At 36.5% G+C, this 26,497-nt stretch overlaps 1 protein-coding gene across 2 annotated transcripts in view; it reads right to left on the bottom strand.

The window, feature by feature from the left end:
* PDCD6IP (programmed cell death 6 interacting protein) overlaps positions 1 to 26,497 on the bottom strand; it is a 77,034-nt gene that overhangs the window by 13,423 nt on the left and 37,114 nt on the right. For both annotated transcript variants that reach the window (XM_025374758.1, XM_025374759.1), the window contains exons 8-15: positions 24,547 to 24,769; positions 22,462 to 22,585; positions 20,047 to 20,224; positions 12,362 to 12,473; positions 10,959 to 11,128; positions 3,568 to 3,816; positions 2,310 to 2,444; positions 1,075 to 1,169 (exon numbers count right to left, since the gene is read on the bottom strand). In XM_025374758.1, coding sequence (XP_025230543.1) covers positions 1,075 to 1,169; positions 2,310 to 2,444; positions 3,568 to 3,816; positions 10,959 to 11,128; positions 12,362 to 12,473; positions 20,047 to 20,224; positions 22,462 to 22,585; positions 24,547 to 24,769 — 1,286 coding nt within the window. The remainder of the gene's footprint in view (positions 1 to 1,074; positions 1,170 to 2,309; positions 2,445 to 3,567; positions 3,817 to 10,958; positions 11,129 to 12,361; positions 12,474 to 20,046; positions 20,225 to 22,461; positions 22,586 to 24,546; positions 24,770 to 26,497) is intronic.

Genomic DNA, 26,497 nt, shown 5'->3' with positions numbered 1-26,497 from the left:
CTCACATCTTATCACTTCCTGTTTTCTTACCATATTCCTGCAGTTCTGGAATTTCTGCTCAAAGTGTTCCTTAGAGTGCTTGCAGTCCCCAACCTTTTTGGCACCAGGGACCAGTTTCGTGGAAGACAATTTTTCCACAGGGGAGCGGGAGATGATTTCAGGATGAAACTGTCCCACCTCAGATCATCAGGCATTAGTCAGAGTCTCACAAGGAGCGCACAACCTAGATCCCTTACATGGGCAGTTCGCAATAGTGTTTGCGCTCCTATGAGAATCTAATGCTGTGGCTGATCTGACAGGAGGTGGGACTCAGGCAGTAATACTCGCCCAGCCACCTGCCTGCCTGCCACCCACCTCCTGCTGTCCAGCCCAGTTCCTAATAGACCACGAACCAGTACCAGTCCATGGCCCCAGGACTGGGGACCCCGGCCTTAGAACTACTGCCTTCTTACATTTGTTGTTGTTGCTGTTGTTGTTGTTTAGTTCATGGTCAGATGTTTGCTCATAATTTTCATCTATTCTGTGGCAATATTATTTTGGTAAATGTTCTTCATCTATGAAGTTTTATTAAATTTTGTTAATGTTTTTTACCTTTTATCAGCACTGTGCTACTCTGTATTGATTACTCAGCAGAAAATGAGTTGTATGTTAACTGGCCCTGCTTTCTCAGCAGCCTCCTTCTAAAAGTGATTTTGCTGGTATTCTCCGAGCTATTCATGCTGTCTCCTCCATGTTCTATAGCTGTAGTTTTATGTAAGGAACCTACTTGCTAGTTCAAAATAAATTGCTTGTATTTACTGGCACTTCCTGAGATCTGCCACCTGAACTGTTTTATCATTTCTGTGACCTCACTGTACTTCCTGCATCTAGAGTTTCTGCTTCTTTTCGTCCTTTCATTCCCAGATTGTGCAGCTGTTTGCTTGTTGCTTTGTAAAATACTCGATCTACTTCCTTCTTCCAGGAGAAAAGGAGGGAAATTGCTATCTCATATTACCAAATTCACACCAAAAGTCTCTACATGATTTTTTAAAAGAAAATTCTTCAAGTACAATTTGATCCACAAAACAGACTTACTTTAAGAGTTCATCTCTTTCTGTCTTCCGCGCAAAAACTATATCACTGCATTTGTTCTGGAACCTGACCAGGATTTCAGTCAACTCATTGTAAAACTATAAGCAAACAACAAATACAAGTAATGAACAAGAACAATTTTTTAATCCAGAGAGTAATGTGATCTAAAGCTAATTTGTCAATGATAGTTAAAGCCGAAGAACTGAAATCTGCATGAGATACATTCATACAATTTACTAGGCCCAACAACTTAATATTAAATGTGATCCAAGATTCCTAGAGAAAATAAAAATAAAATCATTTTTACAGAACATTCTCATCAAAAATGTAACAAGTTAAAAGTTTCATGATCATGAAAATCTTCCTAATTCCTAGAGAAAAGTCAATTACTTAATAACATTAAACCGATTTAAGTGGAAGGATTAGGTTTTCATATTCACTACAGAAATGCAAGCACACTTCAGAAACCCTTAAAAGAATTTCTAAAGGCTCTCTGGAGGGTTTTCTCAGCTTACCTATTTAAACAAAGCATTTTAAACCAAATTAAAACGGCATTTTACTATCCTATTTGGAAGGCTTTGCAGTATTTTCACCCTTTCTTCAGAGGGTTTTACATTTTACCTACTGTATTTGTGTCAAGGTAACTTTATTCAGTGAGTATTACGAAGTTAAGTACCAAAAGGAATTATGCATCTGAAAAAACTTAAAAGTCACTGCTCCCTCAAAAACAAAGTAACTGGTAAAAAGAAATACAAGCAAATTCCCTAAACTTTTTAAAGGACAAGACAAGAAAGTACTTACATATTTAGGGAGCCCTCTTGACGCTTGGGCAGGCCACAAGTCTGTCCTCAGCAAACCACCACACAGAATATAAAAGTCATGCCCCCCACCTTTTCTATCACAAATCAGTCCCCAAATTAGTCAATACTCCTGTCCTCTCAAAATTCATCAGTCAACTTCCTATCCCTTAAAAAGGTGTCACTGACATCTCTGCTAATTCCTGCTACCTCGAATATTTATACCCCTTTTCTGCCAGTTGAAATATGCAATCCCATGAAATGCTGCCACCTTCATTAAGCTTTCTCCCTCCTATAACAAACTTCGCAGAGACAATAGCGTTAACGCTAAAATTCCAGGCAAAGAGTAATTTGGTTCAACTGGAAATACCATTTAACTTCCAAACTATACGTTCACATCTGTACTTGCTAGCTATGATTCCTTTTGCATGTACTTCATACCTTTGTGCCCTCCTTCAAATTAGCTACCAGTTCAACAAAGTTGTCATATGCAGTAGCTAAATTCTTCAAAACTTCTTCTCTTAAGTTAGCTTCATTATTAGATTGTTTCATTTTCGAAAATTCCTGATGTGAGACCTTGTTAAAAGAAAGATTTATGTATTTACATTTATTTATAAAATATAGCTCATAACATTTTTATTGATCTTTTCCAATTATGAAAATCATATGTAATTAAATACATATCCAAAATTACTAGAATTACCTAGTATACTCTTTTGAAGTCTCATTATGCTTTAAATTTTTCTTAAGTAAAAATTTCAAAAATCCAATAGGAGTCAAAACAACCAATAATGACCATGGATTTCTATTAGTATATAACACTTGCAAAAAATATAACATGAAAATTATTTTACCTTTTGGAATATTTTATATCATATATAGATACAATATTTAGGAGTAGAAATGCATGTTTAATTCTGCATGTTAACTATTAAAAGAGCAAAATTTCAAGTCTTTGTTAGTCCAAATTACCTATCTGTAAACACGAACAGTAACTTCAAACTTCTCAACATACTTAGTTTGCATTATCTTTTAAAAAAATGACTGAAGTCTGTACGTATGTTAGCCATATAATTAAAGGTATCAGTAATTCCAACTAATTTCGATTTTCTTCCTATACGGAAAAAAACCAAAGCTATTAAAAACTTGGAACCATGAAAAATATCTGAAGTATCAAGCACTCCTAAGTAACATGCAACATTTTAGCCATAGAAATGACTTTGTTTCTGCAGGGCGTGGTGGCTCACGCCTGTAATCCCAGCACTTTGGGAGGCTGAGGCGGAAGGATCACGAGGTCAGGAGATCCAGACCCTCCTGGCTAACACGGTGAAACCCCGTCTCTACTAAAAATACAAAAAATTAACCAGGCGTGGTGGCGGGCACCAGAGGCTGAGGCAGGAGAACGGCAGGAACCCGGGAGGCGGAGCTTGCAGTGAGCCAAGATCGTGCCACTGCACTCCAGCCTAGGTGACAAAGCGAGACTCCGTCTCAAAAAAAAGAAAAAAAAATGACTTTGTTTCATAGATATAAATAAAACTGATGTGCCAAGTTTAATTTTACAAAATACACATGTATTAAGTTCTACTCTTAACTACAGATATTCTCCAATGTCATTTTCCTAATTGAATATAGGTTTAGTCCAGACATATCCTTTCTGTAATTTTTAAAACATATATCTTATTAAATATATGAATTTCACCTGAATATTTTTAAGAAGTTCTTCCTGTTTCTTTAGAGATTCTTGGACTTTAGTTGTAAGACCTCCATAGACTCGATCTAGTTCAGTAACAGAAAGAGCTTCTTCATTTATCACACCATCTTGAGCCAGAGCTGTCAAAAACTTGCTTGTCATGTCAAAATTCACAGATTTCAAGTCATTCTCCAGACCCTCTCTTTCCTTCTTTACTTCATCAAGATTTGACAATAAGGATTTTAAGACATTTACAACCTAAACAATAAAAAAGACACCTTAGTTTAACTGAAAAAAAAAAATTTCAAAAAGGAAATAATATATAAAGGTTCATTCGGGCTAAGAGGGAGATGGTTTCTCAGAGAGCCAAATATAAATTGAACGTCAGGTTTATATAGACAGACATTGTACCTTCAGTTGACTCAGATTAAAACAAAAGCAGCATTAATAACAATAGCAACAGCTACAATTTACTGAACTCTTATGTGTTAGGCACCATGCTAAACACTTCAGAAATATAATTTTATGTATTCCTTACAATACCCCATGGGGTATATATATTTATGACCCCTATTTCAAAGATAGGGATAATGAGTCTCAGAAAAATTAAGTGACACAGTTATACAGCTACCATGGGGCAGAGGTGAAATTTGAGACCTAAGTCTGACTAATTACAAAACCAATCTCTTAGCCACTCTACACTATACTCCCTCCCGACCATAGCTGTGAAGCAGGGGAAGGTATGATTTTGTAGGTAAGTAGATATCCTATTTTGCCTAGAGAGACTGAGAGAGACACAGAGAAATAGAGGTGAACATAGAAATACAGACAGTTATGAAGCAAGCATGGTAGATGGAGAAAGAAATAGAGAAAGATACAGATATAAACCTATATACCACACACCTATTTTATACACTGGGAGAGGAAGAAGGTAAGAGGGTTCTTGTGCCTCTCTTCAAATATCATTAAGAGTTTTAGGCCAGATGTAGAGGTTCGAGCCTGCAGTCCCAGCACTTCAGAAGGATCACCTGAGCCTAGGAGTTCGAGACCAGCCTAGGCAACAAAGTGAGACCCCATTTCTACATTTAAAAAAAAAAAAAAAAACTAGCTGGACGCAATGGTGTGCACCTGCAGTCACAGCTACTTCAAAGGCTGAGACAGGAGGATTGCTTCAGCCCAAGGGATCAAGGCTGCAGTGAGCCATGATCATGCCACTGCACTCCAGCCTGGGTGACAGAGAGAAACCCTGTCTCAAAACAAAACACAAAAACAAAATAGAAATTTATCTCTTGTATTGAGTCAAGACACTCTCTGACCTATACCCACATGATTCATAAACACCCCTTCATATTAATAGTGTTCAAGCACCTTCTAATGAGCACTTTCAAGTTGCCCCTTTCACTCATCTCTTCATACTTTGCTAGGACCACCACGAAAAACATCAACCCAATCTCCCTATTCTGCTTGCCCCAATGAGGCTCATAGAAAGAAAACTGGAGGAAAGACAAAGGAAGAAGAGGGCACCATGAGCCTTGTCTCCACCCGTCTTTCTCATTACCAGCAGCAATTCCAATTCCCATGGATCCCCCTACCAACTGCCTGTTTCTAAAAATTCCTATCCTACTCTTCCTTCCACAGTCTTAGTTAGCTCCTTAATAGGAATGTCCAATGTAACATCCCTTTGTGAAGACCAGAGACTCGAAGTTTCTTCTAAAGGTAGGTGAATTTCCTTTTTGGCCTCATTTACACCCATATCTCCTAAATATCCTAATTTTAAAACGGAAGGAAGTGAAAGGAAAAGAAGGGGAAGGGAAAGGAAGAGAAGGGGGAGGGGGAGAAGAGAGGAAGGAACGGGGAAGGGAAGGAGAAAGGGAGTGAGAGAAAGAAGAGGGTACAGGGGAGAAGGCTGTGGAAAGAGAAACATGATTCCTAGAAAACATCAAACCACAGAAACTCTAAAAGGAAGGAGGAAGAGAAAGAATCATACCTGGGTGGATATGGCAAAGTCTGTTGAAAGACCTAGTAGTACTTGATATTAGATGATGTGAGTAAAACTTTTCTTCCAAGTGACTTCCAGGATATATTATTAAATGAAAAAAAAAAAAGGGTACAAAGGCATATCTAGTACACTGCAATTTGAGTGAGAGAGAAGGAAAATCAGAAAATAAATACACACATATATAATACGTATATATGTATATGTATGTATTCATAATTTTGGGGGGTTTTTTGTTTGTTGTTGTTCTTGCAAAAAGAAAATCAGTAAGGACAAACCAGAAACTAACAAATATGGTTACTTACAGGAAATATACAGGAAAGAAGTAGTAGGAAAAGGAATGAGGCTTTCTGCATGTACCTTTTGAATCATGAACATTTACACACTCAAAAAACAAGATTAAGTCAAAACTTGGATAAGGAAACAAATGAACTAATGGTCTATCAAAGTGAAACGTAATTACATAGAAAAAAAGTAATTGCATAGGAAAAAAAAAAAACACTTCTACTCTGACTGTACTCCCTTAAAGACCATAATGGACTTAGTTACTGTGCAATCAAGGACAGGTTACTACTTAGAAAATCCAATTTTCTCAACTGCAAAATGGGCATAATAGTACCTATGTCAGGACTGTTGTGAAGACTGAGATAATCTATATAAAGTGCTCAACATAACTTCTAACAAAGGGTAAGTATTCAATCACATTACCTAGATTAGGAAGAAAAGCTAACCGCAACTTCCATGGTGTCTAACCAGACGGATACAGAAGCTTTCTAACCAGACGCTACAGAGGGCCAAATAGTTAACAAATCCTGTGATATTCAAAAATGCAATAATTCTAACTTTCTGGAAAAAAAATGCCATTTCAAACAACCAATTTATGAACAAACTTGTGGACTACCACACAAAGATAGAGATCCCTTGTATTATGAACATCTTTTTAAAAAATTTCATATGCAGTATACTAGTTTAACATAATTCAGATTATATGACACTGGCCTCATTTTAACAGAGTAAATGAAGTAGAAAATGAATTAAACTGCTTCCACAAATGACCAAGATAATAAGAAAACCACTGCCTACATTTTCTTATAAATTCAAATTTGAGGTTTAACATGTTATCAAAGTATATAAATAATTAGAATCCTAGGGTATTTATTTCTTACATACAGCTCCAGCTATCTTTCAACTGCAATTAAATGTATCCCTTTATTAAGTTAGGCTGCCAGTGATGATTATTCAAACAAATACTTTTTGTTTTGGGTACCGTTCTAGATGCTATGGACACAACTACTAACAAAAACAGTCTTTTCCTTCATTTGGGCACCAGAGAGGATTAAATAAATATGCAAAGGGGAGGATTAAACAAATACACAAAAATAGAATAATGTGGGTAGACAATGACAAAGATGGAGAAGAGGTGACATCTGAGACTAATGAAAAAGAGGTAACAGCCACGGAAATGGGAAGAAAGCCCTGCACAGAAGGAAACGCAAATGTAAAAGTCCTGTGGCAGGCACAAGCTTGGCAGGATCAAAGGAAAGAAAAAAAGGCCACTCTGGCTAAAGCATAGTAAACAAAAGGCAGAACAGCAGATGAGGTCAAACAGAATGGCAGGAATGGCATCACCTAGGTTGTCAATACTTTGTCTTTTAGATCAGAATCTTACAAACTTTTTTGGTAAAGGACCAAACAGAAAATATTTTTGCCTCAGTAGGCCACAGTCTCTGTTGCAGCTCTTTAACTCTGCTTTGCAGAGTGAAAGACAATGTGTAAATGAATGAGCGCAGCTATGTTTCAACAAAAATGTATTAACAAACACTGAAATCTGAATTTTATATAAAGCCCATATATTAATACATTCTTTTGATTTTTTTTCCAGCCATTTAAAAAATGAAGTAGAAAGTTTTACATTTTTTTAAATGAGTTTCACATTTAAAAAATGTAAAACTCATTCTTAGCTCATAGGCCATACAAAGAGAAGAGGCAGGCTGGATTTGGCCCACAAGCCAGTTTCCTGACCCCAGTTTTAGATTTAAAACCCTCTGTAGCATTTAACAGCACCAAGTACAATATGAGACATAAGAAATGCCCTCAATGGGCTGGGAGCGGTGGCTCATGCCTGTAATCCCAGCACTTTGGGAGGCCAAGGCGGGTGGATCATGAAGTCAAGAGATTGAGACCATCCTGGCCAACATGGTGAAACCCCGTCTCTACTAAAAATACAAAAACTAGCTGGGCATGGTGGTGCACACCTGTAGTCCCAGCTACTCGGGAGGCTAGGCAGAACTGTTTGAACCCAGAAGGCAGAGGTTGCAGTGAGCCAAAATTGCACCACTGCACTCCAGCCTGGGTGACAGAGTAAGACTCCATCTCAGAAAAGAAAAGAAAAGAAAAGAAAAAAGAAAAAGAGCTACTCGGGAGGTTAGGCAAGAGAATTGCTTGAACCCAGGAGGCAGAGGTTGCAGTGAGCCAAGATTGCGCCACTCCACCCCAGCCTGGGTGACAGAGTAAGACTCCATCGCAAAAAAAAAGAAAAAAGAAAGAAAGGAAAGAAAGGAAAGAAAGGAAAGAAAAGAAAGAAAAGAAAGAAAAGAAAGAAAGAAAGAGAAATACCCTCAATGAAATCTTCTATTTTACTTTTATAACCTTGTCATTTTATTTTCAGAAAAGGCAAATAAGCAACTATCTCTACAGCAATGAAAGCAGAAACTTGATACATTTACCCTACACTAAAGGTAACCTAGAGGAGTTTTTTTGTCTCTTTATGTTAGGGACCAAGGTGCTCAGCACAGTTCTGGAATAGCAGGCCTTCAAAAAACACTTGGTGAGTAAATAAATAAAGAGATTCCAGCCATTCTCAGTATGTCTATAAACTTTCTGTCATGAGGAATCAGGAGTAAAAGCTGTGTTTGCAGATCCTCCACTAGTCTGTGAATCCAAAAAAGGCACTCCTTTGGGAGGGCACACAGTTTTAAACAGTTCTCTCTGTGCTGTACCTCTAAAGAGGTAAAGCGTTTTTTTTAAAGGTCCCTCCCCCCGCCATTACTCCCAGCAGATGTAACACTTTGAGTGTAACTGAACATCATCCTTGTGCAAAAAAAGATGTTCCTTCCTCTGGCTAGACTCAGCCCCATATACATTAGGGCCAAGGCTTGGCCAGCCAACCATAGACTAGACTTCAGGCCACAGTAGATCATAGGCAACCAATCACAAGCAGTGATCCTAGGTATTTAATATAAAAATTTTTAAATACAGATTACCACTAGTCTGCAAAATTTTTCAGAGTATGTCAATATGTAAAACCAGATGCCTGAAGAGACTGAAAATAAGTAACTAGACAGTAGGCTTCTTCACAATGAAAGAAAAGAACCGCCCTACCATCAAACTTGGACTTTTTAATAAAACGTGTACATTGCATCACTCTAATCAGCAATCAAAAAACTCAGTTTTTATCATAAAAATTCTGGCTACAATGTGTCATCAACTATTATGACAACCATCTGAAATAGCTTTGATACACCTGATGCTTGCCTTATTTGATAAAGGCATATGACAAATGAATATACAGAGAGTACTGAAATTTTTGTGGTTCCCTGTCAAGAAACTTCCATAAAATTACTTCATATTGACTACAAAAGTTCCTTTCTCCTGTGTAACACAACTAAGGATTAATAAAACTGATACAACTGAATAAAATATCAACAAATCAGTGCATACTAATGCAGATATTGCTTAGCACAAACCATTTTTGCTTTTCTATTGAAAGCAGAAGAATCAAGGGATGAAAGCCACATAGTTCTGAGTCATGTACAAGACACCAAAAAGAATACGAAGAGAGTACTAAACAGAGATCTTTTTCTAAAATAAAAAAGGTACCAGAATTTATTGCTGTTCCAAGGGTCTGCAGTTTCTTCTTCGGGTTCTTTGTTCTTTACAAGTTAACCTTCTGACCACCTCCCTTTTCTCCCCTACGTCCTCAAAGCAACTAACTCATATTCCTTGTTTCATTGGGTTCCCCTGTTACATTCAGGTTCAATGCACATTCAACTATGTAGCTTTCTCTTCCCTTTGACAGGTGCCCAGTACCTGTGCATTTACCCTACACTAAAGGTAACCCAGAGGAGTTTTTTGTCTCTTCATGTTAGGGACTAAGGTGCTCAGCACTGTTCTGGAATAGTAGGCCTTCAAACACTTGGTGAATAAATAAATAGATTCCAGCCATTCTCAACATGTCTATAAACCTTCTGTCACGAGAAACCAGGAGTAAAAGCCGTGTGTGCAGATCCTCTGTACCTCTGATAACTCTCTAGACACAGCCACTACTCGGCCCTTCTCTGATCCTACACGTTTACTTTTTCTGCCTATCCACTCTGTTCTCGTAATGCGCCAATCTCTTAAGAAGCCTCTGAAGAGAACTGCTCCAAATTACTGAAATTTAAGTACTTCATCTAAATCCCCATAACATACTTCCTATACTTTCCCTGTGACATTTTTAAACTTCTTCCCTATATTACAGTCATCCTTGTACATGACTGATATTCCACAATGGATCATAAATTGAGGGTAAAGCCTGTGTATAATTCATGTTAATTTTCCAATGTATCCACCATAGTGCCTTACACAGAGCAGATATCCAGTAGGTCTCGGAATAAATATATGAAATATATAAAATGCTTCTATGGAAAGACAAATAAGGAATGAAACTAATACTTTTCAGAACTTACTATCCCAGGAAATTCACTTTTTTCAAGAAGTTTTCAGCAGTATTTCTTGCCCTTTGGCTTGTTTTCCTGTGCAGAGATTTGGGACCTCTATCTTATTCTACTAACTTACCCTACCTCCAGTGATAGGCCATTAAATTATACTTGCACTTTCTCTTCTTTTAGGACTTTCCAAATCAGATGCCCTACTATTCGATTTTCTCTTTCCTGTCATCAGTAGAAACACCATGATGGTGCTATCCATTTATTAACATGCACACCTTGTCAATCTTCATTTCAAAGGTAGTCCCAGTGAAACAAGGTGGAAGGGAGTATAGAGTAATGTAAGAAATAAAGAATTTGTGTATCCGGCCATACCCAGTCTTTCATTTCAGGAAATTTCTATACTTCCAAGTTTCTCTCTTTTATAAAACCCGAATTAAATAATGTTGACCTGTGAAGTATCTAAAATTTAGTTCAAAAAACGGCATTCAATAAATGGAAGTTACTATTATAGGACAGTTAATATTAGTATAATTATCTATTACACAGTCTATATACTACTTTAAATATAACAACCCCAATTTATTTCTGCATTTTTTTAAAGATGACAATAAGAAAATTGGCAGTTCTTTATATAAAATGGCTTGAATGTGGTTTTCTTAAGCAGATGACCACCCACATCAAAATGCCCTTCTTACCTCACTGCCCTGCATGGTCTTTGCTGGATTAGCAGAAGGGATGGCAGCATTCAGCTCAGGCTCTGGCTTACACAAAAGCACGATGGTGTCACGATGAGACTGGTAACATTCTTTCACTTGTCCATCTGCTTGCACAGCTTTATCTAAAACTGTTCTGAAGTTGGTTCCCTCTGGGAGAAAATAAAAGTTTCGAGAGCATAGAAGTGATTCTAACAGCAACGTTTATGGGCTGGTTATATGTTGAGTTCTAGTCTCCAACTTTACTTATCTTCCCCTTCTATAGACTCCTATTCACTTAATAATAAAAACAGCTCCTAACAGTCTTTGCATTCTCGTTTTTGGAAAGATGACAAAATCACTTATAAAATCAAAAGCATAGCTATACCTTAAAATATACTTGGTAGTTATTATCTGCCAAATAAAAGCTAATTAATATTAATCTTTTCCTACAACTCATGAATGTAGGAAGAAATCATTCTCTCCAAAAATTGGTCCATTTATTTTAAAAGTACTCCTCTCTCAAAAGAGCAATGTGACTTTAAAAAAACAAAAAAAAAGATTTATTTTTAGAAATATCTCAATAATATGCAAACTTTTTACAAAGATAAGTAAAACTAATCTGCAGCCACCATGAAGACAGCATTTATCTCAGCTAGCACAAAATCTTAATAATCCAAGTCTTAAGCAGCATAAGTTTGGCCTCAAAATAACTTAAAGCTCTTTTTTTTTTTTTTTTTACCACCCAGGATTCACTACTAAATGAAAAAAAATTACAAAACCATAAATGCAATATGCCCTCATTTATGTTTTTAAAATATGCACAGGGGCCAGGCATGGTGATTCAAGCCTATAATCTCATCAGTTTGGGAGGTGGAGGCAGGTGGATCACTTCAGCCCAGGAGCTCAAGACAAGCCAGGGCAACATGATAAAACCTCATCTCTGCAAAAAATACAAAACAAAAATTAGCCAGGCGTGGTAGCATGTGTCTATAGTGTCAGCTACTCAGGAGGCTGAGGTAGAAGCATTGCTTGAGCCCTGGAGGTTGAGGCTGCAATAACCTATGATCCTGCAGCCTGGAGTGACCTATGTCACTCCAGCCTGAGTGACAGAGTGAGACCTTGTCTCAAAAAATTAAATAAATAAAATAAAATATGCACAGAGCTTAGAATAGAAAATGAAAGTTGGAGGATCATTTTAATTTTCACTTTATACCCTTCTTAAGAATCTGTACTTCTGACAATGGGCAGATTACTTTTGTGAACTTTTTAAATCTTTATACTAAAACTGAGGAAAAACAATTTCAGTAAAAATGAATTTACAACTGAGCCTAATTTAATCAAGCAAAAATGTGGGTCCAAATTGGGAATTTATTTAAATGAAGGTCATTTATACACATTTTTACCTGCTCTTAAAGGCTTATACAGTTCATTGGATGGTGTCCTTTGCCAGCGTTCCTTAAATTTTGCTCTTAAATCATTATCAGTTGCTTCTTCTTCATCCAACAACCTTAATGACTTTAAACGGAAGCAAAAAGAACCCTGAAATGTCATTTCTGGTATAAAAAATGTAAAGCATTAAACAAATGTTCATATACAATATAAGTGAGAATTTGGTGAGATGGGAATACTAGGTTAGAATATAAATCGACTTTTTTCTTGCAGACATCTAAGTTATAATGCATTTAGCAAAAAGTCTTATAAATTTAAGGCTGAATTAGCTATTACCTTTCTCAGTTAAAAAAAAAAAAGGAAAAATAAATAAGAGACTATTTACATCCATACACCAATTTAAAGAAAGTTTTAAGATTAAAATAAATAGAAGCCATAAATAAAACAAAGGGGAAAACTGATCAATTACATGAAAATAAAAGATTTAGACTTCCATTCCAATACAATAAACAGAAAATTATGTTTACATATTTTTAAATGCCTTTTTAATGCATAGATAAGATGACAGGATAGTAGGGGGCCAGAAACACAAGAAAATACTAATCTACCAGTAGACACTGTGCTAGCACCAGCAATATATGACAATTCCTGATAGCTCAGGACAAAGAATAGCAAACTTCTGTCAAACACCACAGAGTAAATATTTTAGGCTTTGTGGGCCACCGTCTATGTCACACAGAATTCTTCTTTTTGACAATGCTCTAAAAAAGATAAAAATTATCCTTAACGACAAAAGCAGGCAACAAGCCAGCATTTGGCCCACCCATCCATAGTTCACCAGCTGTGTAGTTCACCATTGGCTTGGATTGTGAATTTAGAACATGGAAAGTCAACAAGAAACATAGGTCGGGACAATAAAAGGTGAGAGGTCAGATCAAAAGCACTCTCCACCTTCAAACCAGTATACTTCCAAATAGGTGATTCTCAGTGGATGAATCTTTAAAACAGAAAACTGCCCTACAGAAGAAAACATGCCTGTCTGAAGAAATATTATCTGAGATTCCAGATCAAAAGCCTGAACTTGGGACTAGAAACCACACTATCTGTGTGACACAAAGTCCTAAGGTAAATTATAATTAAAAGATTATAAAAGAAAGGAAAAAACCTCTTAACTTTAAGGAGGTGCCAAGTATATAATGCCTTTTTATGGCAGAAGCGAACACAAATCCTTTCTAGAATTCACCTTAAACCTAGATCTCAATGAATTTCCACAAATAAATTACAGGAAATATGAATGCACAATCAAAACTCACTGAGCACTAAATGCAATACAGTACTCTGCACTGGATCTTGGAACAGAAGGAGGAACACTGGTGGAGTAACTGGTAAAATCTGAGTAATAATACTGTACCGCTGTCAATTTCCTAGTTTTAACAAATGTGCCATGACAGCATAAGATTTTAACTTTCAGGGAAGCTAGGTGAAAAATACACAGGAACCTTCTACACTAAATTTGCAAAGTCTCTGTAAATCTGAAACTATTTTTTAAAGTTTTAAAGTAAAAAACAGTAACAAAAAAACTGAACACAAGAGAAAACAAGCCACCATAAGCAAGAATCAGCAAAAACTACAAATCGTAGAATCAAACCCACAAAAACTACAGATATTGGAATTACAAGATAAATAATATAAAATAAATACATTTAATATATTTTAAGAAATTAGGGATAAATTAAAGGGTTTAACCTTCCAGGTTAAGACAAATTAAATTAAAAAGAAAAATCTTGCTACATGCTATTTACAAATGACACACCCTAAGGCATATGAGTTGAAGGGCAAAGATACTACAAGAAAACTACAAAGCAGTATCTCTTATGAATATAAACACAATATCTTCAACACAATACTATCAATCCAAATCCAGCAGCACATTATAAGGATTATAAACCATGACAAGTAGGATGTCCCAGGAATGCAAAAGTGATTCACATCTGAAAATCAATTAATAGAATATTCCACATCAGCAGAATGAAGGAAAAACCGTATGATCATCTTAAGAGATGCAGAAAAAATATTTGACAAAATCCAACACTCATAACCAAAAAACCTTAACAAACTAGAAGGGAACGTCCTCAACCTCATAAAGGCCATCTATGAAAATCCCACAACTAACATACTTAATAGTGAAACACTGGAAGCTTTCCGCCTAAGATTAAGAACAAGACAAGAATGTCCACTCTCACCATTCCAACACCGTCACAGTCCAACTCACCAGTCCAACACCGCACTGGCCAGGACAATTAGACTACGACAACAACAAAAAGGCATCCAAATTGAAAAGGAAGTTGTAACACTACCTCTACTTGCAGATGATATGACCTTATATATAGAAAATCCTAAATAATCCACAAAAAAAACTATTAGAAATAATAAATTCAGCAAAGTTGCAGAATATTAAACCAGCTGCATTTCTATACTCTACCAATGAACAATCCAAAAAGGAAATTAGACAACAATTCCATTTACAATAACATCAAAAAAGCATAAAATACTTACGAATAAGTTTAACCAGAGAGGGACAAGACATTTACACTGAAAATTACAAAACAATGTTGAGAAAAAAGACCTAAAAAACTGGAAAGACTTCCTGGGCTCATGAATTGGAAAACCTGAGATTGTTAAGACTGGCAATTCTCCCCAAATTGATCTAAAGATTCAATGCAATCTTTAACAACCTTCTAACTGTTTATTTTTGCAGAAATCAGCAAGCTGATCCTAAAATTCGTATGGAATGGCAACAGACTGCAAACAGACAAAACAATCTTGCAAAAAAAGAGAAAAGTTGCAGGACTTACACCTGTTTCAAAACTTACTATACAGCTACATTAGTAAAAACAATGTGGTAATGGCCTAAGTATAGACATATAAATCATGCGATTTTCCAGTAAGGTGCCAAGACCATTCCCTTCAATAAATGGTGCTGGAAAAAACTGAATAACTAAACTCAAAAAAAGAAGTTGGACCCTTACCTCACATCACATACAAGATATAATTCAAAAGGAATTCAACTCCTAAACCTAAGAGTTAAAACTGTAAAACTCAGCCAGGTGCAGTGGCTCACACCTGTAATCCCAGCACTTTGGGAGGCTGAAGCGGGCGTATCACGAGGTCAGGAAATCGAGACCATGGTGAAACCCCGTCTCTACTAAAAATACAAAAAATTAGCCGGGCGTGGTCGTGGGCGCCTGTAGTCCCAGCTACTTGGGAGGCTGAGGCAGGAGAATAGCGTGAACCCGGGAGGCGGATTTTGCAGTGAGCCGAGACCGTGCCACTGTACTCCAGCCTGGGTGACCGAGCGAGACTCCGTCTCAAAACAAACAAACAAAAAAAAAGTCTGTAAAACTCAGCCGGACGAAATGGCTCACGCCTGTAATCCCAGCACTTTGCGAGGCCGAGGCAGGCGGATCATCTGAGGTCAGGAATTCCGAGACCAGCCTGACCAATATGGTGAAACCCTGTCTCTACTAAAAAATACAAATTTAGCTGGGTGTGTTGGCACATGCTTGTAATCTCAGCTACTTGGGAGCCTGAGGCAGGAGAATTGATGGGAGGAGGCAGCTGCAGTGAGCCCAGATCTCGCCACTGCACTCCAGCCTGGGCAATAAGAGCGAAACTCTATCTCAAAAAAAAAAAAACTATAAAACTATAAAAGAACAAATAAAGATAAGTCTTCATAAATTTTTGGCAATGGAATCCTAAATATAACACCAAAAGCACAAGCAACAAAGAGACAGATAAACTATTGTATCAAAAGAACTTTCCTCCATCAAAAAAAATACTATCAAGAGAATGAAAAGACAACCCACAGAATGGGGGAAAATATTTGTTAATCATATATATAATAAGGTCTAGTATCCAAAATACATAAAGAGCTTTTATAATTCAACAATAAAAAGACAACCCAATTTTTAAAAGGGCCAGAGACTCAGACATTTCTCCAAAGAAGGCACATAAATGGCAACCAAGCACATGAGAAGATGCTCAGCATCACTGATCATTAGGAAAATGCAAACCAACACCACAATGAGATACCACTTCACACACATTAGGGTGGCTGTACTTTTTTTTAATGGACAATTATAAGGGTTGGTAAGGATATAGACAAACTGGAACCCTCACACACTGCTGGTAGAAATGTAAAATGGTCCAACTACTGTGGTAAAGAGTTTGACAGTTCCTCAAAAGCTAAACTTAAACCCACCAAATGACTCAGCAACTGTGCTCCAGGTATATGCCCAAGAAAATTAAAAACAGACATTGAAACAAAAACTTGTACACATATAGCAGCATTACAGTAGTCTCCCCCTTATCCATGGTTTTGCTTTCTGCAGTTTCAGCTACCCGAGTTCAACCATGGTCTGAAAATATTAAATGAAAAATCTCAGAAATAAACAGTTCACAAGTTTTAAATTGTACATAGTTCTGAACAGTGTAATGAAATCTCTTGCTCCTGCTCCTCCTGCCTGGGTTATTAATCATCCCTTCATCAAGTGTATCTGCGCTGTATATACTATCTGCCAGTTAGTCACTTAGAAGCCATCTTGATTATCAGATTTAAAAAAACAAAAAATACTAAGGTTCACTACTATCCAAAGTTTAAGGCCTCCACTGGGGGTCACGGGACATATCCCCTGCAGATAAGGGGGTCACTACTATATGTGGAATTGTCAAAAAGTGGAAACAACCCACATATCCATCAGCTGAGGAAAGGATAAACAAAATAGGGTTTAAGAATACAATGGAATATTATTTAGTCACAAAAAGAAATGAAGGACTGATACATGCTACAACCCAGATGAACCTTAAAAACATTATGCTAAGTTAAAAAAGCCAAACTCAAAAGACCGCATATTATATGATTCCACTTATATGAAATGTCCAGAAGACATTTCAATAAATCCACAGAGACAAAAGCTAAATTAGTGTTTGGCAAGGGCAGGGGAAAGGGAGAACGAGGAGAGACTGTTTATGGGTGCAGGATTTCTTTTAGGGGGATGATACTCACACAACACTGCAAATAAACTGAAAACCACTGAAACATACACTTTGAGGAAATTAATGGAAAATTTACGTTATGTGAATTTTACCAAAAAAAAACCTACATGCAGTTGTAAGATAAATATAGGTGAGTTTTTAAAACGAGGAATTAGATATCTTAGAAATGAAAAAGATCAATAAAATTAACAACAACAAAACCACTCAATAGAATGGCTTAAGAATGTTAAAAAACACAGCTGAAGAGCCTATTAATGAGCTGGAAGGCTGGCCTAAGATAGTCCCCCTGAAAGAAGAACAAGAACACAAACAGGAAATGTTAAAGATAATGTTAAGTGATATGTAGAACTGATACTATCAATCTAAAGAAATTCATGAGGAGATTATGGAAAGAATGGACAAAAAGGAATGAACAAACAGAATCCATGGATAGGGATCTAAGATATAAAGATCCTAAGTATGATAAATTATTATTTTTAAAAAAACTAGTGAACACTTCAAATTTATAAAAATCAAGACCAAAACAAAATTTCTGAAAGCTACCAGAGATGAACACTCAAAAAGAGTATCAGCTTTACAACTTAAATTTACAACTTACTTAAAAATCAGACTCTCCAAGTACAAGTGACAGAATAACACACACAAGGCTGTTAGGAACATCAAGTAAGATAAATAAAAGTACCTCACATTAAGTTAGACAACAGACTTATGCATAAACACTAATGTGAGGTTTTTTTATGTTTTCATATTTCTAAAGATGCTTCTCACAATTGACACATTAGACAATGTTCCTATCAAAAAAAATTTACAAAACCAAAAATACATATTCAATTAATAGCAACTTAAAAGGAAATACAGTTAATATTTATATAACTACTAAGTAGTACACACAAATTCCACTTCACAACTATCTTATTGGCTAACTAATATTAACCCTATTTTTTTGGATGATCAACTGAAACATGAAGATATTAAGTACTTTACCCCAAGTCACAGGTAGGTTTAAGAGCTGGGAATCAAATCCAAATACAACTCTACATTCTGAGTCCTTAACCAATGAATTATGTGTAAACTACCAACTATTAAATGATGATTTACTCTTACTTCTATTTGCTAAATGTCCCAAGACTGCTTTTCATTTGATGTGCTATGCCTGCATTTCTTAGTGTTTGTCTCCTCCCTCACTATCAGACAATTACTTCTTGCTGCTGCCACTTGCATGTGGTCTTATACAATACTCTCCACTTTCTTCTCCCTATGGCTAATAAAGAAATTATTAGACATAATTTTAAAAAGGACATTAGAAAAATGTCCTTTCAGTGAAACACCAGATCACATGCTTCTTTACTCACAAATCAACAAATTTTAAAGAACTATAAGGTACAACAGTGTTTGTCAAATTTTAATAGGCACACACAAATTACTTGGGAATCTTGTTAAAATTCAGATCCTGATACAGTCGGTCTGACATGGGGCCTGAGATTCTGCATTTCTATCAAGTACAACACAGAAAAGCTTTAGTACTGAAGTACGTAATACCAATTATGATTTCTTTAGTTTTTCTGTTTATTGAATGTGTCTACACAAATAAGGCTGGTGAATGTCAACTGTATAATTAATATAGAACTCCTCATAAATAGCAGCTTTCTCAAGTCAACAACGCAGTAAATTTCCACCTTAACCTTTTTCAAAAGCTGATTTGGATTGAAAGGTGAGTAACAATCACTATCTCATCATCATAACAGTTAAAGTAACTGCAATACACCATCATCATTAAAGGAATATAATAGTAATAATAGCTGTAACTTATTAAAGCATATCCTACAGTCCAAAGGCTAGGCATCTTACTGTTCTAGCTTAATTAATTATCTAAATGACCCTGGGAGGTAAATATTCTCATCCACAAGACTTACACTCTCTCAAGTACTCTGCCCCTACCCCAAAGTACTTGGAAATGGTATAAATACAATATCCTCTGAAAGTTAACTGAAAAATCAAAACATCATAGATTAAAGCATTGATAAGTCATCTAAAATAGGTAACATGACTCCTAAACTGGCAAAAGCCCATATAACCAGTGAAATGTATTTTTGCTAAGGAAAGAAACTTTACCAATTAGGGAGAAGAGGTGAAAGCACTATAAAAAGAGAATAACACTGGCCAACAGTTAGCTTTAGCCAAAAAAACTATAAATAATATTTCACTCCTACTAATAAAATGCCATCTCTACTGGAAAATGGATGCAGTTGCCTTATAAAACATCTGATGGCCTAACTTCCTTTGTCTAATTTCCATGATTACAAGAAAGTTGATCTGCCTATGTATAAAATAAGTCAATAATTACAAAGACTGAACAGTTTGTATAATAGTTAATTTATCTTGGTATACTAGTTTTACACAGTGGTCATTTGAGTTTCATTAATGTGTACTTACTTACCCTTAAGATACGAATGAAACCCATTCTCACTCAACCAGAATTTCTCTTATGCTAAAGAGAAGGCTCTGGGCCACAGTAAATTCACCAAAGTGATGAATACTAACTACACTGTGAACACTAGCATGAGGAAGTCTCCAGGCCCAATCCCTGCTGGACATCAAGGGATCACAGTGTTTATACTTGAAAAGCAAATCTTATAAAACATACCTCATCTAGGATTTCTCTATTTCGTTGCAGTAATTCAGGCAGCTCTTTAATCAACTGATCAACAGTCTGGATGCCTCCCTGTTCAATCACAGATCTGGATTTAGTCAATATAGACTGAGGTACAGTGTCTCCAGACACATCTTCAATTGCTGCTGGAAGATTAAGGGAAGCTAGCACCCTGAAAAAATGAGATACTATGTTATGTTGAAGTCTAAAACAATTTAAAATAACTCCTCATCAATATTTACTTTATTTAATTTAATCTTCTATAACCAAATCAACAGCAATGGAGTTAGCACCCAGAAAAACTAGATAAGCCCTATCAATGAAAAACAAAGATTAACAGAAAAACAAAACAAAAAAAATCAGTGATTGATGAAATTAAACCAAAATCATTAAAAAAATTAAGTTCACAATTCAGAATTAAAAGCCAAAAAATAGGCTGGTGCAGTGGCTCACACCTGTAATCCCAGCACTTTGGGGTGCCAAGGCAGGCAGATCACCTGAGGTCAGGAATTCGAGACCAGCCTGGCCAACATGGTGAAATCCCGTCTCTAATAAAAATACAAAAATTAGTCAGGCATAGTGGTGGGCACCTATAATCCCAGCTACTTCGGAGGCTGAGGCGCGAGAATCACCTGAAGCCAGGAGGCGAAGGTTGCAGTGAGCTGAGATCTCGCCACTGCACTCCAGCCTGGGCAACAGAGTGAGACTCCGTCTCGGGGGGGAAAAAAAAAAAAAAAGCCAAAAAATAAGAAAAACTATGACCACATTAAAATATATTAGGTATCATTGGTTTACAGTTCAAACTTCTTTCAGTCTAAGTAATTAAAAGTCAAAAATTCTATCCTAAAAAAAGTCTTTTATACTTTTGATTGTTACAGTATCTCTAACAAGTCAGAAACAATACACAAATTATTTTTTTCTTTTCTGCTCTCTTTCAACAGAATCAATAGTTATAATTTCACATCATCTAGGCAAAATGTCAACAGAAAATAGATGCCCTAAGTATTCATTACAGAATCTTCATCTGTTCTCAGTTTTGTGGCACAATAACAATTCCTGAGTTATTTCATTTACATGATGGGGAAGGGAGGAACATATCCCTACCTACTATGTAAAGACAAAAAGGCAAATGAAATTATGTAATACAATGAACTCCTCAGAAAATAAGCTCTGTAAAATCTCGGACTGTCTGTTAATCACATGCTAGCGTAAACTTACATCCCTTTCTTGTTCAAGAAAAATGATGGTAAAATCCATGCATTAATCAAAACTAAAAACATGAAAAGGCAAGCCAACTACGAGAGAAATATAGTTGGCCCTTAAACAACACAGATTTGAACTACATGAGTCCATGTATATGTGGTCTTTCACCTCTTTCACCTCTGCCACCTCTAAGACAGCAAGACCAACCCTCCCTCCTCCTCTTCCTCAGCCTACTCAACATGAAATCGACAAGGACGAAGACCTTTACGATGATCCACTTCCATTTAATCATAATAAATATATTTTCTCTTCCTTATGATTTTCTTAATAGCATTTTTTCTCTAGCTTGTAAGAATATACTATATAAGACATATACAAAATATGTGTTAACTGACTGTTTATGTTATCGGTAAGGCTTCCGGTCAACGGCAGGCTATTAGTAGTTAACTCAAAAGTTATATGCAGATTTGACTGTGCAAGGGGGTCAGCTTCCATAACCCATGTGACCGGCGCTATGATTAAGATAGAGAACATTACTGTTACCCTAAAAAAATTATCTCATGCACCTTTCCCAGTCCTCCTTCTCCTGGCCCCTGGCCACTACTGATCTGCTCTGTGTCTTAAGTTTAGTTTTACTTTTTATACAATTTAAAATAAGGGTAATCATTCTAGCATATACATATACAGTACTTGCACTATGTACAGTATATACTTAGAATGTGTTTTGCTTTTTTTCACTTAGCTACAGTTTTTGAGATTCATCTACATTATGTGTATCAGTTTGAGTCTTTCTATTGCTGAGCAGTATTCCATTTTATGGTTATAGAGCAGTTTGTTAAACTCTTTCACCTGTTAATGGACATTTCAGTTTCTATGAACGTTTATCGAAAATGTTATCGAAATTGGTTCGGAACACTATAAACGTACCATGTATCTGAGTTCATTTCTTCTTCTCATTTCCCCCAAATAAATACATCTTAAATACAAATTTTTAGTCAAATAGCCTCACCTTGTTTCTATAATTTCTTCCAACTATATTTGCTAGAGCTTCATAAATACAATGTTCACCAAAAATGGTTGTGTGTGTCTACATTTTCTATTTTATGTACTCTTGACACTTAGCTCTAAGCTCAGAAACTAAAATGTTCATGAACTAAAGAACAACCAAACGGAAAACTTTAGGCTCTAAAATTAAGCTCTACCTACCCATTTGCCAAAGTGGTGGCTTCTCTCATCTGAGCAATTGATCTGTTAACCAAATCAGCTTTCCTCTGATTATAGGCAGCCAAAGACTGCTGCACTGACACAGGAACCATCTTCTCAAACAGATCTAAAATTAGGAAGAGAAATTACAACAAAATTTTAAGACAAAAATCCGAACTGTAAAAGCAACTGTTCATATTTTCTTTCTAATATTTACATAGTCTATAAATATTTGATATTTAAAGATCAAAATATCAATAGTCTATTGATATTTAAAGATCAAAACTAAATCACTATTTAAAACACAATGATAAAGAGAATTTTTAGATCACTACATTCATGGACAATGGCAACAATGAAAAGTTTCTTCTTTCAACTTAATTTTCTTTAACTTTTTCAGATGTGTGAGGGATCTTCGGTGATGCTGTTCATTTGTTGATTAAATTGACTGAGCAAGGGGCCGGGAGTAGTGGCTAAGGCCTGTAATCCCTCCCAGCACTTTGGGAGGCCAAGGTAGGCAGCTCACCTGAGGTCAGGAGTTCAAGACCAGTCTGGCCAACTTGGTGAAACCCCCATCTCTACTAAAAATACAAAATTTAGCCAGTGTGATGGTAGGCACCTGTAGTCCCAGCTACTGGGGAGGCTGAGGCAGGAGGATCATCTGAATCCAGGAGGCGGAGGTTGCAGTGAGCTGAGATGGTGCCACTGCACTGCAGCCTGGGCAACAGTGCAACACTCGGTCTCAAAAAAAATTTAAAAATTGACTGAGTGGGTCACAGCAGCAGGATTCTATTTCTGGCTCCAACACTTCCTAGCTATGTGACCTTGAGGAAATTACTTAACCACTCTGTGCATCAGTATCCTCATCAAATAGGGATAATAACAGTACCCCTCTCAGGGCACTTGTGAAAACTAATGAGCTAATATTTGTAAAGTGCTTAAGGAGTGCCTGGCACATTGTAAACACTTTGTGTTTGCTAAATAAACATATAATCACCCTTTCCCAGTAACAGAATGTTCTCCTTGGGATCTCAGCTAGAGGCTACCATCTGTTGTATACATCTACAATATAATAACATTTATTTATCTCATACAAATATCACTACAGAAGTTTACATGTTTAAAGAAACAGGCTGGGCACGGTGGCTCATGCCTGTAATCCCAGCACTTTGGGAGGCCGAGGCAGGTGGATCACCTGAGGTCAGGAGTTCCAGGCCAGCCTGACCAACATGGAGAAACCCTGTCTCTACTAAAAATACAAAATTAGCTGGGCGTGGTGGCGGGCACCTGTAGTCCCAGCTACTTGGGAGGCTGAGGCAGGAGAAATCTCCTGAACCCGGGAAGCGGAGGTTGCAGTGAGGGAGATAGTGCCACTGCACTCCAGCTTGGGCGACAAAAGCGAGACTCTGTCTCAAAAAAAAGAAAAAAAAAACAGTATTTTTGTGGTTTATTTTTATATTCCATTTTTATTTTATTTTATTTATTTATTTTTTGAGAAGAGATCTCACTCTGTCATCCAGGCTGGAGTATGGTGGCACGATCTCAGCTCACTGCAACCTCCACCTCCCACGCTCAAGCAAACCTCCCACCTCAGCGTCCAGAGTAGCTAAAGCCACAGGCATGCACCACCATGCCAATTTTTTTTTTTTTTTTTTTTTTTTTTGGTAGAGACAGGGTTTCACCAGTTGCACAGGCTGGTCTCTAACTCCTGAGCTCAAGCAATCTACCCATCTCAGCTTCCCAAAGTGCTAGGATTACAGGTGTGAGCCACCACATCCGGCCATATTTGTTTATTTTTAATGGCAGCATCATAAATAACAAATGTTAACAAAATGACAAGTGCTACAGTCTTCATCAAACACACAGTTTCAAGTCTTCTAACCACTGTATACTTTACATATGCTTTGTTTACTTTCCATCTTAACATTGCACTGACACAATACAATATTTATTCTTATATTCATTTTAAACAACATGAAAGCGAATTATATTCAAAGCATACGATAGCAAATATGTGATTTTTAGCTAGGAAAAACAGAGTAAACTAGAGGAAAATAAGATTAACGTGTGTCTGAATAATTGACATACCAGTAAATTTCTGACTGATGGGTACATTGACTGGGGTGGATTTCACAAGTGTGGCTTTGCCAATAGGATCTAGATCTTTAAGGTCTGGAACTCGATCATGATAAATGAAGTCATTATCCTTCTTTGCTGCAGTAAGGGCACGATTGATTTTGTCAGAAAAATCCTTCACATTAACATATTCATCATAGCGAGATGCCACTGTTTTAATCAGTTCTGCCGCATGCTAAAAAGAAAAACGTCAACAACAACAACAAAAAAAGGAGATGATTTTCTTTCTCTTTCCCCACCAAGTATTTAAGCATTGGTTTCAAAAATATATATTTAATCTGAAGACTTGCATTTCCAGCAATGTGGCTGACAGGATTATCTGGAAATTCTCCCATCACAAAATACCTGAAAACTGAAGGATAATACATAACAGCCATCCCAATAAACACATAGGCAAATTATCAAGATAATAAAAGAAATCCATGAGCCAATCAGTATAAACTGACATTGAAGAAAGCTGGCTGTTGGGTTCTTTCTTTTTTTCTTTCTTTTAGACAGAGTCTCACTCTGTGACGCCCAGGCTGGAGCACTGTGGCGCCATCTCGGCTCACTGTGACCTCCCAAGTTCAAGCAATTCTCCCACCTCAGCCTTCCAAGAAGCTGGAATTACAGGTGTGCGCACCCACGCCAAGCTAATTTTTGTATGTTTTGGTAGACATGGGGTTTCATCATATTGACCAGGCCAGTCTCCAACTCCTGATCTCAAGTGATCTGCCCACCTCAGCCTCCCAAAGTGCTGGGATTACAGGCATGAGCCACTGTGCCCCATCTGGCTGTTGGTTATTTCTATATCCAAAGAATTAGCAATTAAAACTTATTAAAGTCCCCCATGGAGACCTGAAACAAGGGTCTTGAAACCACACAACACAGAGAATTGAGATGCAACTCTTTCACTCCTTCGCATGAAGGCAGGAACCTCAAAGGGTAACACTCAGTGAAAGGGTGGATCTGAAAAAAATTACGCAACAACACAGGAAGTGAACATGTCAATATCAATAATAATTTTTTTTTTTAAGTTTGGCCTTATAAAAAAAAAAGAACATAAGCCACATACAAATTTAGGTGGTATTAGGTATAAAGACATCATATAAAATAGACAATGAGGCCAAAAGCATTATTAGGGATAAATATAATACATAATCTTTTAATATTTGCCAATTTGCCAGAAAGATATAAAATTTCTTACATTTTGCCTGTAACAGTTTCTATATAAACAATTATAATGAGAAATTGATACATCTACCCATAATCAAAGTGGAAGATTTTAACATATCTGTCTCAGCAATGGCTGGACCAGATTTTTTAAAAATGTAAGATCATAGAAGATTTGAGCAACACAATTAACAAGTTTGGCTTACCACACATAGAGAACACTAGACTCCACAAATAGAAAATATATTATATTATCAGGCATATAGAAAGCATCTACATCTATAAAATGACCAGATGAAGAGATAAGGCAAGTCTAAAACACCAAAATTACAAGAATACAAAAATGGTTTAATACTAGAAAATCTACTTATATAATTCTCGAAAATAATGTTACAAAATCAAATTTCTCCATAGATGTTGAAAAAGAATTTGATAAAATTCAGTATTCTTGATTTTTTAAAAATCTTAGTAAAATAGAAATAGATATATAGTTCCTTAACATGATAAAAATCTTAACCTCCAAAGCTGGTATCAAGCTTAGAGAAAGACAACCAAAACAAAACAAAAGCTACCCTTCAGTGTAAACTAGGAAATGGGAAATTGCACAAATTTAAATCACTTTTTAAATTTGTAAATCAAATTTGATTTGTAAATGTGGTTGAACCCGCCCCCAAATAGCAAACACTAGTACCAGAACCATAGGTACCCTATACATAGAGGGGGAAAACAAGGGAGTGCTAAGGGTGCCACC

This window comes from Theropithecus gelada, chromosome 2 (assembly GCF_003255815.1).
Source record: "Theropithecus gelada isolate Dixy chromosome 2, Tgel_1.0, whole genome shotgun sequence".
NCBI classification, from domain to species: domain Eukaryota; kingdom Metazoa; phylum Chordata; class Mammalia; order Primates; family Cercopithecidae; genus Theropithecus; species Theropithecus gelada.
This window is presented reverse-complemented; position numbering and strand designations above follow the sequence as displayed.